Source organism: Lepus europaeus, chromosome 5 (assembly GCF_033115175.1).
Source record: "Lepus europaeus isolate LE1 chromosome 5, mLepTim1.pri, whole genome shotgun sequence".
Lineage (NCBI taxonomy): Eukaryota > Metazoa > Chordata > Mammalia > Lagomorpha > Leporidae > Lepus > Lepus europaeus.
This window is the reverse complement of record NC_084831.1, coordinates 101,571,039-101,589,294: the sequence shown is the minus strand read 5'-3', so window position 1 is coordinate 101,589,294 and position 18,256 is coordinate 101,571,039. Positions and strand designations below refer to the sequence as shown.

At 38.1% G+C, this 18,256-nt stretch overlaps 1 protein-coding gene across 1 annotated transcript in view; it reads left to right on the top strand.

Moving 5' to 3' along the window:
• VAV3 (vav guanine nucleotide exchange factor 3) overlaps positions 1-18,256 on the top strand; it is a 415,772-nt gene that overhangs the window by 386,694 nt on the left and 10,822 nt on the right. The window contains exon 25 of the mRNA XM_062191859.1: positions 2,022-2,151. Within this exon, the coding sequence (XP_062047843.1) occupies positions 2,022-2,151 (130 nt within the window). The remainder of the gene's footprint in view (positions 1-2,021; positions 2,152-18,256) is intronic.

Genomic DNA, 18,256 nt, shown 5'->3' with positions numbered 1-18,256 from the left:
GTTTATTGAGGTGACCTTTATTTTATCACCTTTATGTCTATTCTCAGCCTGGCTGGGCTCTGTAAACTGATCTCGCCCCTGTTAGAATCTCTGTTCTTTCATTTAAACCAAGCTACCTCCATCATGAAACACACCCCTGCCCACTTCATTGAATACACCGTGGGAAGTTCTCTCTCATGCCTTCTAACTCCCATGTTCACCTTCCTTATAGGATGAGAACTCCTAGAGCAGAGTCTTGTATTGATTGTCTTTGGGAATCCTGAAACCTCCATCACAATATGTTCTACAACGTATCCCAGTTGTGCATAAATAATTAGTATATCATTGATGATTTCTCTTTCTCTTTTGAGTAATTTTTGACCCAAATGACTTGTTTTGGGAATTTGGAACATAACCACTAAATGGAGGCATTGAGTCAATCACAGTGTGATTTTTTTTGGAAGAAATAATTTGCTTTTCCACTGTTTGTTTTCCCAAAAAGAAAGGTGCTATAGTAGAAGCACTGAATAATTAGCTTAAAAGTAGTTTTGCATTTATTTTTGCTTGTTATTTATAAGAAACTTCGCATCCACAGTATTTATCTAATGCTATAAGATGTATTTTTCCATTATGAATCGATCATTATTCAATTTCAGTTTACAATGGAGGGATGCAAATTTGTGCAGAATCTTTGAAACCAACATATGAAAAGAAATTTTGATGTGAATGGAATGGGAGAGGGAGCGGGAGTTGGGAGGGTTGCGGGTGGGATGTAAGTTATGGGGGGCAAAATGCCATTGTAATTCGTAAGCTGTACTTTGGAAATTTATATTTACTAAATAAAAAATAACTAAATTACAATCTGAAAAATAAAAAAAGAAATTTCCTAATATTTTGGCCTGAAAGATGGTGGGTAATTATTGTATTAGTGTTGGATATATTTAAGGCAAATTATTTATAAGAGGAAATTGGAAAGAACCATATTCTTGACTTCTGAGTATGATATGCAAAGCTATCAAACATGAACACATCATCATAAATCAAATACAATGTCAAGTGGCATTTTTGTTTTATTAACTTTTGTTTACCATGGAAAAGTACACTTAGTATCAGGTTTGTTTTTCTGCCATGTTAAAAGATGATGTAGGAAACTGTAAATTGCTAGGTATTCAATAAACAGATGTTGCTTTTATTTTTGCTTAGAAAGGCAAGTATTTCATAAATAAGAACAAAAACCACTATTCTGAAATTCAGGTTTAATATCATTTCATTTACCACATCTGACTGAAGACTAATGGGACATTACATAGCTGTGAATAACAATAGGGGCTAGGGCACATTATAAATGGCCAGAGTAATGAAGACAACTACCAGGTATGGTCACACGTATCCAGACAAAAGGGAGATATTAATATTCCATGCTCTGTTATATATGAGGGCACATCAAAATGAGTGTGGAAAATGGGAATAAAAAATAAGTTTATCTTGGGACAAAAATTGAAACCCATATGTTTTTTTTTTTTTCATTTTTTCCTCATACACTTTATTTGAAAGGTGGAGCCACAGAGATCTTCCACTGCTGGTTTACTCCCCTAATGCCCATAACAGTGAAGAGCCAGGAACTCCATCCTGATTTCCCACTAGGATGCCAGGGACATAAGTACTTGGGCCATCCACCTCTGTTTTCTCAGGTGTATTCACAGGAAGCTGTATTGGAAGCAGAGCTGCTGGCCCTGGAACCAGCAGTCTGAGAGGAAATGTTGGCATTGCAAGCTGCAGCTTAACCGACTGTGTCACAGCACTGGCCCCTCAATGAACTTTCTGAAGTCATCTGTATGCCTGACTACAAAGTATTTTTGCACCAAAATAAACTTATATTTTAATTTCATTTTTCCATGGATTTTTTTGAAATACCCTGTACATATGGAAAAATTAGCATTAAACCAAGCATCATTATGTTGTATGTAGTTATATTTTAAGGAGTTCATGTGATTGAGGACAAGTATCTTTATAAAAACATTCTTTGTTTCTTTTTCCTAAAGGAACTTGTGGAGTATTACAAACACCATTCTCTTAAGGAAGGGTTCAGAACCTTAGATACGACACTACAGTTCCCATACAAGGAGCCAGAACATTCAGCTGGACAGAGGGGTAATAGAGCAGGCAACAGCTGTGAGTATTTCAATTGAGAATATGATTTGCTATCACTGAAGGATTTGGGGCACAATAACATTAGATGTCTTCATCCCAAATTTTTAAATGTAACCAATTAATAGACTAATGCATTGAATAAGGATGTTTTTCTGGTACTAAGCAGAACCAGGTGAACCAACAGATTTATGAACATCTCCAGTTATAGAACTTGGTGCCAAGTTAAAAAATATGCTTGTGTTCAAAAAATCAGAAATATTAAGATATGTTAATATGTAAGTATTGTACTTTTCATGGGCTTATATATTAGCCAAACTCTTTTTAACATACATGCAGTGTTTGGTGGTCAGAACGCTCTTCAAGGAACAGTGTTTACATGGGGCTGGTGCTCAGCTTTCATAGTTAGCCTTGTATCCCACATCTGCTTGTGGTTCTAAGTCAGTGACTACTTTCAGAATTTCAAAATGACTAACATGCTTTCTCAGATGCCAGTATTTCTAAAACTGTACATTAGCCACTTCCTTTCAGAAGGAGCACTGTGCCACAATGCATTGCAAAAGATTAGAAACAAAAACATGTCACAGTCTGAGTGTAAATCCAAGTCCAGATCTTTTTTTTTTTTTTCTCTCACCACTTAATGTTACATAATCTTCCTGGAGATAGAAATAGCATGAAAAAGAATATTGTGATGAAAAATATTGTGAAGAAAAGTGTGATCTCATTTCCTTATTTTGATATCTTTCTTTAAAAATAAAACTGTTTTAGGGGAGAAATGAATACAAATGTGTTATTCTTAGAATATTTAGCCTAAGCAAATCTGGGCTATCTAAGGGTATTTGCAAAATGGAATTTGCATCAGTTTAATATAACCTTATTTTTTTCCCTAAAAGCAGGCACTGTAAGGGAAACAGGTAATGGTCAGGGTTCTAACAACATCAGTAAAATTTCATACATGTCAGTACAAGTAAATATACAAGTAATTTGTCACATCAGCTGATAGGTGGTTTTTATATTGAATAACTTTCTAGCTGTTCTTGCCACAGTGATGAGTGACATATACCCAAGCCTGTACATTGAAAGTAGTAAGAACACATATGTTGTTGAAACTTTAAACTTGTGTCTTTTAATTTTTTAGTCCAATTTTAGACTTTCATAATTACATTTTTAGACTTTCATAATTTTTGCTCATTCAAAAGTGTTTTCTAAAAGATAAATTTCTTGCAAATTTCTTTAAAAACCTATCAAAAAATTTTTTTTGTTTTGTTTTGTTTTGTTTTACTTTTTATGACTTTTTACCCTCACATGAGTCATTGTTTTCAACCCTTTTTCTCTTTGCTTTATCAGTGGCAGGGGTTACTAAAAGCTGCCAGGAAGGTAGTTATATTCAAAAACCAGTTTGAGCTGTTCCCTTAGTTCTAGAGAACATAGGGGAGAGAGTGGGACAGACAGAACAGTACTGGGACATAGAAAATTCTCCAGAGAAGTTCCAGCTCAGTTTCTTCCACTGCTGCTGTTGCTGCTACTCACTAACACACATTTTTGTGAATTTCTAAGGCTTGAATAAATTTAGTGCTTGAAACTGCTGTAGCAATTTACATCCTGGCTTTTATGGTTTTTTGCATATACCTCACTTATTTTATGCCAAATCTACCCAGCAGTACCCCTTGAGTTTCTGGATTGCATGGGACATTGACATCTCTGTTCTTTCTGAAAGGCCTTGGAGAATGCAGAGCAGGCAAGGTCAAGCCCAGATGCATCCTGTGTTCTGGGTAGAGGTTGAAATTGCAACTCTGACTCCTGAAATTGGCTGTTTATTATTATTGTTGTTGTTTTTATAGTCACCATGGAAAAGAAACTCACAGGTCATTGTAGAGACTGATTACCCGTGAGCTAAATTAGAATGTTCGTAGAATGATTACAACTATTTTTCAAATTTGTAAAATTTGTGGAGTTGCCTCATGCAAATGCAAAATTCCATGTAGAAAGATATTGATTAGAATGAAACAGGGAGTCTAGAGGGCTGGGCGAGGAGCATAGCATTTCTAGGTTAGGGGCCTAGGGCAGGCTGTCTTTTAGGTTGTCTGAAAGGTTATGGGATTTTGTTTTCATTGCCTTTGGAATGACCTAAAAGTTAAAAAAAAAAAAGAGAGAGAGAGAGAGAAATAAAGAGAAGAGAGCTCAGGAAAGAGAGCTAGGAAAGCTGTTGTGCTTCCCTAGACACTGTAGCTGCTACAGGAACTGTGTTCTGTGGCTTGGTGTGTGAGTCTTATTGTTTCCCCCAAATGGTCACAGCAAACCTGCCTTAGATTGCTTATGTTAACTGTAGGGCCTGTGTATTTGAAGGACACTGAATTGACACTTGCCTCTCTTCCTCTCTTCAGTGAATACTTAATTATTTTCAGGTCTGACGCCGAGTAGCTGACTATAGGCATGCACTTAGCCAGTCTGGCCCTCATGTCTCTCATCTGAAGAATGAGTTTAGAGGTTTTATTGTGCTTTAAGAAAAATAACACTTGAAGCTTCTTTGTTCTGTATACATGAGAGACAGCGAGAGGTAAGGTAGAATGTTCTTAGACCCTTATACCTGGAAAAATTGCATAATAAGCTGTTTTGTTGGTTAGTGCAGAGGCAGACCTCAAACATTTTTCTGAAGTTTTTGTTTATAGAGAATTACTTGGGTCACAGAGTTGGAGAATTTAAATTTTGGTTGTCATAGTATGTATATAATATCAAAGTATCTAACATAAGAACTTATTAATTACAAGAGAACAAATAGTCACCCCTTAACCAAGTGATCAAAGTTAGTAAACATCACCAGTATTGGGACAAATAGATCCATGTGCCTTCCACTGTAATGCTCCAAGGTGAACACACCACCACTCGGCTGGTGTTCCTGCCCCCAGAATGCATAATTTGAATCTGATCCTGAGGAAACATCAAATCCAATGTGAAAGACATTCTACAAAATAATTGGCCTGAACTCTTACTAAGAAACTATTTTAGATTAAAGGGGATGGAAGGGATATGGCAGTTATATGAAACGTGTAATCCTGGGTTGAATTCTGGAGGGGAGGATGCATACATGCCAGGGGACTTTGAAACCTTTATAAAAATATGTTATGGATAAACTGCATACATTTTAGATTTTTTAACAACAAAATAGTCATATCTTTTAATTCCATTTTTTCACTTTTTAAAGTTCCCTCATGTAGCAATACATAATATATGTATGATAAAATGTTACTATAAATGTGATGAACTGGTAAATTTCGAATAAATTCTCTAGATTAAGTAATAAAATCCCGTCAATACAAATTTCTGCTTTTGATATTTGTACTGTGATAACACAAGACAATGCTTCCTTTTTTTCCCCCCACAAACCTTTTATTTAAGGAATACAAACTTCATACATTTCATAATTACAACTTTAGGAACATGGTGATTTTTTTCCCCCATACACACCCTCCCACCCACTCCCCCACCACTCTTCCTCTTTCCTCTCCTATTCCCACTTTTTTTTTTTTTTTTAGAGTTTACTGAAATTGGTCAGTTTCTTGTTTTTCTTTTTTTCTTCTTCTTCTTCTTCTTCTTTCTTTTTTTTTTTTTTTTGACAGGCAGAGTGGACAGTGAGAGAGAGAGAGAAAGGTCTTCCTTTTGCCGTTGGTTCACCCTCCAATGGCCGCCGCGGTAGGCGCGCTGCGGCCGGCGCACCACGCTGATCCGATGGCAGGAGCCAGGTGCTAATCCTGGTCTCCCATGGGGTGCAGGGCCCAAGGACTTGGGCCATCCTCCACTGCACTCCCTGGCCACAGCAGAGAGCTGGCCTGGAAGGGGGGCAACCGGGACAGGATCGGTGCCCCGACCGGGACTAGAACCCGGTGTGCCGGCGCCGCAAGGCAGAGGATTAGCCTAGTGAGCCGCGGCGCCGGCTATATTCCCACTTTTATTTTTTACTAAGATCTATTTCCAATTAACTTTATACACATATGATTAACTCTGTGTTAACTAAAGAGTTCAACGAATAGTATGAAAAAAGAAAAAAACTGTTCCTCAGCAGTCGAGATGAGGACTGTTCAAAGAGGTTGCTTCTGAAAGCGTCAATTTCACTTCTATAGATTACCTTTTAGGTGCTTTATTAGTTATCACAGGTCAGGTAGAACATGTGGTATTTGTCCTTTTGGGACTGGCTTATTTCACTGAGTATGATGTTTTCCAGTTTCATCTATTTTGTTGCAGACAACCAGATTTCAGGTTTTTTGTTGTGTGTGTGTGTGTGTGTGTTTTTACCACTGTGTAGTATACTATGGTGTATATATCCCATAATTTCTTTATCCAGTCTTCAGTTGACAGGCATTTGAGTTGATTCTGCATCCTAGCTCATAGATTTAGGTCTTTAATCCATTTTGAGTGAATTTTTGTGTAAGGTATAAGGTAGGGATCTTGCTTCATAATTCTGTATATGGAAATCTGTTTTCCCAGCACCATGTGTTGAAGAGACTGTCCTTGCTCCTGGGATTGATTTTAGCTCCTTTGTCAAAGATAAGTTGGCTGTAGATGCATGGGTTGATTTCTGGCATTTCTATTCTGTCCATTGGTCTATCCATCTATTTCTTTACCAGCACCAGGCAGTTTTAAGTATAAATTACCTGTAGTATGTCTTCAAATCTGGTTTTGTGCTGCTTCCAGCTTTATTTTGTGTTGTATAAGATTGCTTTAGATGTTTGGGGTCTCCTGTGTTTCCATATGAATTTCAGCATCAATTTTTCTAGATCTGAGAAGAATGCGCTATGTATTTTGATTGGTATCACATTGAATCTGTAAATTGCTTCCAGTACTATGGACATTTTGATGATATTCCTTCTTCCAATCCATGAACATGGACGGCTTTTCCATTTTTTGTATCTTCTTCTATTTCTTTCTTTAACATTATGTAATTCTCATCCTAGAGATCTTTGACATCCTTGAATAAATTTATTCCAAGGTATTTGATTTTTGGGTAGCTATTATGAGTGGGGTTGATATTAGAAGTTCTTTCTCAGCCATGGCATTGTCTGTGTATAGAAAGGCTGTTGATTTTTCTCTGTTGATTTTATATCCTACCACTATAACAAACTCCTATATGAGTCCAATAGTCTCTTAGTGGAGTCTTTTGGATCCCCTATATATAAAATCATGTCATCTGCAGATAGGCATATTTTGACTTCCTCCTTCGCAGTTTGTATCCCTTTGATTTCTTTTTCTTGCTAGGACTATATTGAATAGCAATGGTGAGAGTGGGCATCCTTGTCTGGTTCTGAATCTCAGTGGGAATGCTTCCAACTTTTCCCTATTCAATAGGATGCTGGCCATGGGTTTGTCATAAATTGCCTTGATTATATTAAGGAATGTTCCTTCTATTCCCAATTTGCTTAGAGTTTTCATCATGAAAGGGTGTTGTATTTTATCAAATGCTTTCTCTGCATCTACTAAGATAATTATATGGTTAATGTTCTTTAGTTTGTTAATGTGATCTATCACATTGATTGATTTGTGTATGTTGAACCATCCCTGAATATCAAGGATAAATCCCACTTGGTCCAGGTGAATGACCTTTCTGATGTGTTATTGGATTCAATTGGCTAGTATTTTGTTGATGATTTTTGTGTCTATGTTCACCAGGGAAATTGGTCTGTAGTTCTCTTTCTCTGTTGCATATTTTTCAGGTTTAGGAATTAAGGTAATATGTCCGGTCCTGGGCTTTACTTTGTTGGGAGGGTCTTTATTACTGATTCAGTTTCTGTCTTGGTTTATGGTTTATGGTCTGTTTATGGTCTTCATGGCTCAATTTAGGTAAGTTATATGTGTCCAGGAATCTGTCAGTTTCATCTAGGTTTCCCAGGTTGTTGGCATACTACTCTTTGTAGTAATTTCTTATGATTCTTTTTATTTTTGTGGTGTCTGTTGTTACATTTCTTTTTTCATCTCTAATTTTATTGATTTGGGTATTCTCTATTCTTTTTTTTTTAACTTTTATTTAATGAATATAAATTTCCAAAGTACAGCTTATGGATTACAATGGCTTCCCCCCCCCCATAACTTCCCTCCCACCCGCAACCCTCCTCTTTCCCGCTCCCTCTCCCCTTCCATTCACATCAAGATTCATTTTCAATTCTCTTTATATACAGAAGATCAGTTTAGATTTTAACAGTTTGCCCCCACATAGCAACACAAAGTGAAAAAACACTGTTGGAGTACTAGTTATAGCATTAAATAACAGTATACAGCACATTAAAGACAGAGATCCCACATGATATATTTTTAAAAAATTAATTAATTTTCTATGCAATTTCCAATTTAACACCAGGTTTTTTTTTATTTTCAATTATATACTACTCTTTGTAGTAATTTCTTATGATTCTTTTTATTTTTGTGGTGTCTGTTGTTACATTTCCTTTTTCATCTCTAATTTTATTGATTTGGGTATTCTCTATTTTTTTTTTCGGTTAGTTGGGCCAATAGTGTGTAAATTTTGTCTGTTTTTTCAAAAACCAGCTCTTCATTTCTTTTGTATATTTTTTGTTTCAGTTTTGTTGATTTCTTCTCTAATGTTAATTATTTTTTTCTCCTCCTAGTTTTGGGTTTGGTTTGTTGTTGTTTTTCTAGGTCCTTGGTGTGCATTAATAGCTCATTTATTTGGTGCCCTTCCAATTTGTTGATTTAGGCACTAATTACTATAAACGTTTGTCTTAATACTGCTCTTGCTGTATCCCATAAGTTTTGATCTGGTGTATTGTCATCTTCATTTGTTTCCAGAATGAATGACCCACTGCTCATTCAGGAATATGTTGTTCAGTCTCTGTGTTATGCATATGTTCTAGAGATTCCTGAGTTACTGATTGACAGCTTTGTTCCATTGTATTCAGAGAAAATGCATGGAATGATTTTTCCCTACAGGCTAGGAGAGAATGGAAAAATATATTCAAAATCTTAAGAGAGAAAAACTATCAACCCAGAATACTGCACCCTGCAGCTCTCTCATTTATGAATGAAGGTGAATTAAAGACCTTCCATAAAAAACAGAAACTGAAAGAATTTGTCATCACTCGTCCAACTTTACAAAAGATGCTTAAGGATATACTACACACAGAAACACAAAACATGGTCATCACTATGAAAGAAGGTGAAGGTAGAAAATCTCCCAGTAAAAGTACAAAGGAAATCCAAATTAAACAATAGGAATATTTACTGGAAAATAGTCATATTGAATGTAAATGGCCTCAACTTCCAGTTAAAAGACACAGACTGGCTGAATGGATTAAAAACAAAACCATCCGCGGGCCTGCCAGCTAGCCAGAGCTGCAGCAGAGCGCGGGGACCCCAGTCCGCGAGAGAAGCGCTACCCCCAGCTCCATGCGGCCACCCTCTGCAGCCCGAGCACCCCGCCTCCTTCCCTCCCCTCCCCTGCGCTCTGGCCTGGGGTCTTGGGGCGGGGAGCAGAGGGGAGGGACAAAGGAGGAGGAGGAGGAGGAGGAGGTGAAAGCGAGGTGAGGGGTGGAGGGGTCCCGGTGCGGGGGGAGGCGCGCGCTGCCTTTCGCTCTCCTGCCCCGCAGCCGCTGCCTCCACGCACGGTGGGGGGGAAAAAAAAACACCTATTTGCTGCCTATAAGAAAAACATCTCACCAGCAAAGATACCCACAGACTGAATGTGAAAGCATGCAAAAAGATATTCCATGCAAGCAGAAACCAAAAAAGTTGGTGTAGCCATCCTAATATCATACAAAATAGACTTTAACACATAAACTGTTGAGACAAAGAGGGCTGATTAAGGAATCAAATCAGGAGGAAAATGTGGCTATTATAAACGTATATGAACTTAATTACAGGGCGCCTGGCTATTTAAAAGAAATGCTAAGGGACCTAAAAGAAGACATAGATTCCAATACAATAGTAACGGGAGAAAAAAATTAGTAGTGGGAGACTTTAGGGCTCTACTTTCAACAATGGACAGATCACCAGACAGAAAATCAGCAAGGAAACAACAGAGCAATCGACTCTATAGACCAAACAGACATCACGGATATCTACACACCAGTGCATGGAACTTTCTCTAGGATTTAATGCAATGACATTCAGGCTGAATAATGGATCTGTGAGCACTGGCAGGGGAGTGGGTGGGACAGCAGAGGAAGTCCACAGTGAAGAGGTAGCTGTGTGAAGGCTTCTAAGCAAAAAAATAAAAACTTCATATGCTGAAGGGAGTGAAAAAGAGTCGGTGGTTGAAGTACAGTTTATGGATTCTCTTCCTTGTGGTAGGAATAGCCTGAAGCTATGTGCAAAAAATGATATGACAAAACTGTGTTGTTTTCAAAGACCACTGCTGCTCTATGAAGAGTGGCTTGGAGAGAGTATAGACAGAAAGGCTGTTGCAGATAACCATGAGAAGGATAAGAGTGGTTTGGCCAAGAGTTTGATAGTGATAGTGGAGAAGGACAGTGGCTGGTTTTGAATGCTTTAGAAAGTGAATTGGTTGGCTAGAGGAGTTGAGATGGAAGTAGTACAAGTATGATACATGAGTATTTGCCTTGGTGATGACTGGCTAATGGTGAAACCACTGACTGGCTGGGAAATAGAAGAGACCAAATAGGTGTAGAGAAGGTAATACATTCTGTTTTGCAGAAATATTTTGATATGTGCAGATACTCAGTGATTCAGAAGGCAATTGGAACCAAGGTTAGTGGTCTGGGTTCAGATAGAGTTGTGAGCCCTCAATATTTTATTTACTAGCTCACAGAGAATATAGTAATTTGAGAATTACAGTTATTTGTGTATAGCTTTAATTACTTCTTCTGATGTGTTGTTCCTGGAGCTACAGAGGCCAGGCTCCTTTGCTTCTGATTCTCAAATTGCACTTTGCATAGGATAGGTGCTTAGAAAGGACTAAATAAGTGAAGGCAGAACCGAAGGTCCGTGGGAGGCACCACAGGTATCGGAGTATGAAGTGTGGTTGGTAGAGAAAAAAGCATGAAAAGATGAGTGGGTTTGACAACAAAATAAAGATCAACGTATTCCCTTTGGTGTGATGAAAAGACTGCAACAATTCTTTAAAAATGGACAAAGATTTCCCTTCATCTCTGAAAACTAAACAAATGACCCTATAAGAACAAGTGGAAGCCAGAGCCTGGCCTGCCTCTCCCTGGGTGTAGCCTCTTTCTTTGCACTCCTGTGTTCCTTTTATGTTATAAGCATCTGACAAGGTACTTATGCTTCATTTCTAGCTAGCATTTTAGACACAAACTTGAAGTTGGAGAATTTGTGCCATTCATATTTACATAACTCAACATAGCATAATGCTCCCTTATTTCTAATTATTTTTGAAACATCTGATGATTCCCTAACCACTATTTATTATATACATTATAATAGGAGATAATTCATATTATCTCCTCTTACAGCTTCTTTAAAGATCTACTTAATTTAGTTTGAATTTTTCTGCACTTCTAATTCAGCATATTAAGATTCATCTACCCTTATTTTCCAATTTCTTTATCTTACCCTCAGTCTTCTGTCATCTTTTCCTTATCATTTGAGTTTAATATGATATAACTTTATTCTGATAACTTAAATGTTGTTTTAATTTCATCATATTAGTTTCTTAAAATTATTATAAACTTATGACAAACTTTGTGTCTGAAAACAACAGAAAAACATTCTCACCACTCTGGAGGCTGAAAGTCAGAAACCAAAATGTAGGTATGGACCTCAGGGAACATTTTTCCCTTTCCTAGGGCTCCTAGTTTCTGAGTGGTTGCCAGAGTGCTTGATGTCCCTTGGCTTGTAGATGCATCACCCTAGTGCCCTCATGGTGCTCACCTTGGCTTCTCTGTGGACTATCTCCCACACTTTCCTCTTGAGTAGACACTTGTCATTGGATTTAAGACTCACTCAACCTCAGTATGATCTTCTCTTGTGACCCTTAACTTAATTACATCTGCAAAGACCTTTTTTCCAAATAAGATCATAGTCACAGGTTCTAGATAGAGATGTCTTTATGTGAAGGGTGAGGGTGGCAACACCATTAGAGTCAGTACAATCTCATTGTGTTCACTTTAAAATTTTGCCTCAATTTTTCCATCCTTATTTTAATTTTCTTTTTAAAGTACTTACAACTTTGAATTATAGAAAGACTTGACATTATTAGGCCAAATAGGAGCCCATTGATGGGAGTTATAAGAAAAACATGACTTTAATTCAATGAAGTATTTTCAGTAGATTATGACTTTCCTGCAGATGCATTGTCTTCCAAGAGAAGGAACTCCCAGCCGATGCGAGTTTCCAAGCAATCCCTGCCTATTTTTCTGAAACACTGTAGTAATTATTTGATAGAGAATAATAGGACCTAAGAATCTTGTCTGATGTTCAGGAATTTGATGATTACCAGGACACTATTTTTCAAACACCTTTTACATAAATTCATGTCTTCGGGGGAGTAGTCCACAAACCTCTAATCCTGTGAGAGGTGCCATGGAAACTTTTCCTTTGTCAAAAAGACATACAAGAAATGCAGCTTATGATACTCATATATTTCTTTCTAAGAAAGTGGCAGTTTACCTGGAGTTCCCCTAGTTTATTTCATTATGCAGCATTGTCTCCTGGTGCTTACTGCTCAGGTTATGAAACTTTAAATGAGTTAGTAGATGTGCAGTACTCACAGCATTGCCTGCCATATAGGAAATGCTGTATGTTTCAGTTTCTGCAATTATTATCACTGCTTCTACCACCACTTCCACACTATTCAACATTGCTACCCCGGGTGAAATGTTACCTTAGCCTCATTTGACAATTTTTTTTTGTATTTATAAAGTCCTCCTCTTTTTCTTTGGTACTTTAATTTCTCACTTCTGTTTCTTGTGCTTCTCCCAATACGCACACTATTCTACAGGCAGAGTAATGTAGAACATATTGCTGACATTTTCATATACTTTTCGCTTCCCATGTCTGTTGTGTCCACAGAGTTTTCATTTGGTGGGCAAGTGATCAACACCAGTTGCACACTTTCATGATTAGGTCACACTGGGCTTTCCTTTTTTTAATGTCATTCTTTTTTTTACATTTTTAAAAGATCTTATTTATTTATTTGAAAAGCAGAGTTACAGAGGCAGAGAGAGAGAGGGGGGTCTTCCATCTTTGTTTCAGCCCCCAAATGGCCACACAGCCAGGGCTGATTGGAAAGCCAGGAGCCTGGAGCTTCTTCCAGGTCTCCCACACGATTGCAGGGGCCCAAGGACCTAGCCCATTTTCTCCTGCTTTCCGAGGCTATACCAGAGAGCTGGATCAGAAATGGAGTGGCCAGGACTCAAACCAGTGCCCATATGGGATGCCAGCATGGCAGATGGTAGCTTTACCTGCTATGCCACAGTGCCAGCCCCAGGGCTTTCCTTTTTGATTTACTTATTTCGAGTGCTACTATACTTGGCAAGTATACTTACTTAGCAAGTGCTACGTTATGGCTACTATAAAGCATTTTTAAAAGATGTCTTTATTTGAAAGGCATGATTAATATAGGGAGACACACAGGGAGAGAGAGAGAGATACAGAGTGGGGAGAGAGAGACACAGTGGGGAGAGAGAGAGAGAGATACAGGGCGGGGGAGAGAGATATGGGGAGAGAGAGAGAGAAGAGGGGAGAGGGGAGAGAAGGGGAGAGGAGAAGAGAGGAGAGGTATCTTCTATCTGCAGGTTCACTCCTCAAAAAGTCAGGTGCTAGGAATTCCATCTAGATCTCCCACATGGGTGACAATGGCCTAAGTATTTTTACCATCTTCTGCTTCTTTCCCAGGAGCATTAGCAGGCATTTAGATCAAAAGTGGAGCAGCCAGGGTTCTAACCAGCACTCATATAGGATGTCAGCATCTCAGACAGTGCCTTACCCTGCTGTGCCAGCCCCATTTAAGCATTTTTATCTGAGCCTAATGGCTTTAAAAATTAGTGACTAGTAGCCATGATTCTTTCAGAATTTGACTTACAGGTATAAATTTTATGAGTTTAGATAACTTCACTCAGTCATATTTTTAACATTTCAAAGCCCAAAAGGCAGTATGATGTCCTTAGCATTTCTCATCTTTTATGCTGTTAATTCCCATAAATTGTATATATAAATACAAATGTATATATCACAAATTGTATATAGTTTATTATTAGCTCTCTTATGTTATCAATTAACACTGGCTTCCGTGCAGTTAATAGGTGCAGTGTTCCCTAATTGACAATAGTGCCCTTGTATGATGGCCCTGATCCAGCGATTTGTCTTTTCTAGTCTCTCTTGTCTGGAAAACAATCAGAAGTTTGTCTAAATTAAGAGAATCAGCTTTTTTTCTTCCTAAAAACTCATTTCCCACCTGTGAGGATCAACTGCAAGTTCTTTTTGCCTTGATATATACCACTGATAGGCCAATCCCCTACTGAATTTCAAATCTGCATACAGTAGCAGGTCTTCACTCTGTAATTCTCTTCTCTCTTAATAGCATTGGGCATTGAGTGTAGATGGAGCCAAGGTTTCCTCTATTCATTCATACTTTCATTCTTTATTTCATCCATTCAACATGTATGAAGCATCTACTTGCACCGAATAGTATAGCAAACATATCCCTCGTGTTATATTAAATGCAGCCTGATGCATACTCTATAGGTAGTAATGACAGAAAAATTCTCCAGCTTACCAACTATGTGAGCCCTGTTTGAGGCTTTCCAGACAAATACACTTTTTAAAAAAAGATTTGTATTTATTTGAGAGGTAGAGTTACAGAGAGATTCAGACACAGTGAGAGAGGTCTTCTATCTGCTGGTTTCACTCCCCAAATGGCTGCAATGGCCAGAGCTAAGCTGATCTGAAGCCAGGAGCCAGGAGATTCTTTTGGGTCTCCTATGTGGTTGCAGGGGCCCAAGCACTTGGGCTATCCTCTGCAGCTTTCCTAGGTGCACTAGCAAAGAGCTGGATCACAAGTGGACTAGCCAGGACTAGAACAGGCACCCCTATGGGATGCCAGCTCTGCAGGTAGAGACTTAACCTACTACACCACAGCACTGGCCTTCAAACAAATATCTTTTATGACATTCCTGAAAGGTCATCATCAGTATTTGCTTGAACACTCAAGTGACTTTATGCCCACTACCACACAGAATATCTAATTTATTTTGAACAGTTTTTTCTTATATTGATCCAGAAATTTGATTTAACAGATACCAACCTACTGTAGTTAGTACAAAATAGATTGCTTGCTCATTCTGCCATATTAATGTCAAATGAATATACTATAACTGAATATATATTCAAAATAAACTATCTGTTCTCTGTATGAGTATACAGTATATTTTCTTTTCTGTGTCTTTCTACTTGCCTTCCAGCCTCCCCTCTTTTCCTCCCTTTTGAAATAACCTTTCAGTCCCTTATCACCTAAACAGTCATTGAATCTCTCACCATCCTGGCTACTTTCCTGTGGATGCACACCAATTAGAACTGAGCAGACAAATATCAGTATTGCCCAACTTGTAGGCTTAGTTTTCGCTAGTCAGAACACATTCTTTCCCAGTTAACTTCCCCTCTTCTTTGTCCTTCCTCCTCAGAAGGCATGGTTCTACGTACCTGAATGAATCCAAGTGCTCCTTTCCTCCTATCTTGTTTATTTATGACACCCTCACCAACAGCTCCCTCCCTAGATCATTCATTCATTCATTCAGCAGATCTTTGCACAGAGCCTCCTTCAGGTCAGGCACTGTTCAAATTGCTGGGGCTAGACAGCAGTGAATAGAACAGACAAAAGTACCTATCCTTGTAGATTAAGAATTAAATTGTGTAGTATTTGAAGTTGAAGCTTGCGCTGGAAAAAAATACCATAATGAGGTAACGAAGCTCAAGTGCTGAAGAGTGGCTTTTGATTTCTAACTGAGCTGATTGGGTGATAAAGAAAAAATGGGAGGTTTACTTTCCTATTTTCTTTCCTTTCAATAGCCTATCGGAAAGGCCCATTCAGCAGTTCTGAATTAGGTCAATAGTTCAACAAGCTGGCAGCAGCCACTGGCTCCAGGAACTTCCATTTCTAAAACAAGACTTCTTGTATGACCAGGAGACTTCTATTATTATAAGCTGGCATAGATAACTTATCAATATGTAGAGCAGGCTGCTGGTACTTTAACCACAGTGTGGGCAGACTATTTTGTGCCCAACCTACACTGTGAGACAATGGATGTTTAGGAAAGTGCAAGCTTTGATCTGCTTCTCAGCTTGTGTGTTGTCCCCCCGCCCAGTAAACCTTATTTTCTGCCTGTACCCTATAACATTAGTGATATGTGTCAATGACTCTTGTTGAGGACACCAGGGTGGGTTCATTGCAAAGGTTACATTTGAGTAAAGACTCAGGATGGTAAGAGGGGAAATAGCCAGGGCAAAGAAAGGGGCAAGTTTAGCCTTGCGGTGTGGGCAGGGCATAAGCCTACAGAGGAAAAGCAGCAGGAGAGGAGGTCTGAGAAGTAGGGAGGCCAGGTCACATAAGACTCTAAAGGACTTCAGCTTTTATTCCGGAAGAAAGGGGAAGTTGTTGGAAGAATGTAGGCAAAGCAAAGACATGGTCTGACTTTATGTTTTAACAGGATTATTCTGGCTTCTCTGTTGAGAAAAGGCCATGGGAAAGAGGACAAGGCAGACACAGAGTCCAGTTGAGAGACTCAGGATGCAAGCCAGTGAGAGATCTCGTGGCTGGGGTCAACATGGTACTCTAGAGGTGAGACAGAGTTAGAAGATGATCTAGCAGGGTGGTATGACATATCAGATATGACGCATTACACTAAGAGAATACTGAAAGTTGACTCTGAAGCTTTGGCCTGAGCAACTAGAAGATTACAGGGTTATGTTTTGTTTTTAGGGCCAGGGTGGAGCCGAACATCCAGTCACAGCATTTTGTATCCAAAGTGAATTATGACCATGTCTTTATATAGTGTGTCTGTCCCTTCACTGACTTGTAAGCACTTTGAAGTCAGAGGCTGAACTTATTTGTTGTATCTCCTACAGTGTCTTCAAACAGTCATTGGCGCATTGGTAATCTAATACATGTCTGCCAGTTATGTTTAAAGAATATGGATTTAGAAATAAGTTCATGTCTTAACAAATGGGTATAAATTATCTGAAATCCCAAGATGATGTCAAATTATCTAATTTTCCATAGTAATAGGAAAGACCTTATACTTTTTGTTTTCTTGTTAATGACTTTGTATGTTTTTACTATGTTGCATTGATTAATAAGTAACTATATATTTTGCAATAATTCTAGACATAAGTTTTTCTTATTAAATCTTTGGATTTTAGGCTAATGGAAAATTCATCCACTTACCAGTTGTTAACATCCAATTAAATGAAGCCAATCTGAATTATTCCTATATTTTTCAGTAACAGTATATAAAATACATGATACACATTAAGCTGGGAGACTTTAATTTGCTTTATTTGGGGGAGTAGATAGTTGATAGTCTGTGGATAGTCTATGGATCTTGCTGGGAGTCTAAAAGGAAGAAAGGAAGACTTAGGTGAGTTTTAAAATAAAATTAGGATAAGGATCACCAATTAAAATTAAACATTCATTAAATTCTTAGCCTGCTATCTGCTGTTAAGCCATTTGTAGACAATATTGGCAAAACAAACAACACAAAAAACAATAAGCAAACAAAAACCCCTCCTAGACTGATCTTCAGAACATCCTCCATAGGAGTATAGGTCTTTGGGGTGACTTCTAGGCCAGTCTTGGGCAGTGAACTTAAGTGACCACTGTGTTGATTGTACCATTGGGTCAATTGCCTGATATTCTTACTAACGACTTTCTGTTTCATAAATAGGTATGATCATATTTACTTCTAACAACAGAAAGCTGAATATTAGATAATGTTCGCACTACCAGAGAATAATTAACACGTTTACAGTAATGTTCTGTGATACTCAGAATGGAAAATTGTTACTTCAAAAATACTTCAGAGCTTGCTAATAAGTACTTTTAGGAAGAGTGTTGATTGAACTTGGTTTCTACTTGTACAAATTTCAGATGTTACTGAAAATTGAATATGTTTTCATTTTTTTCATATACATTCATAGCCTGATCAAGGCAAAA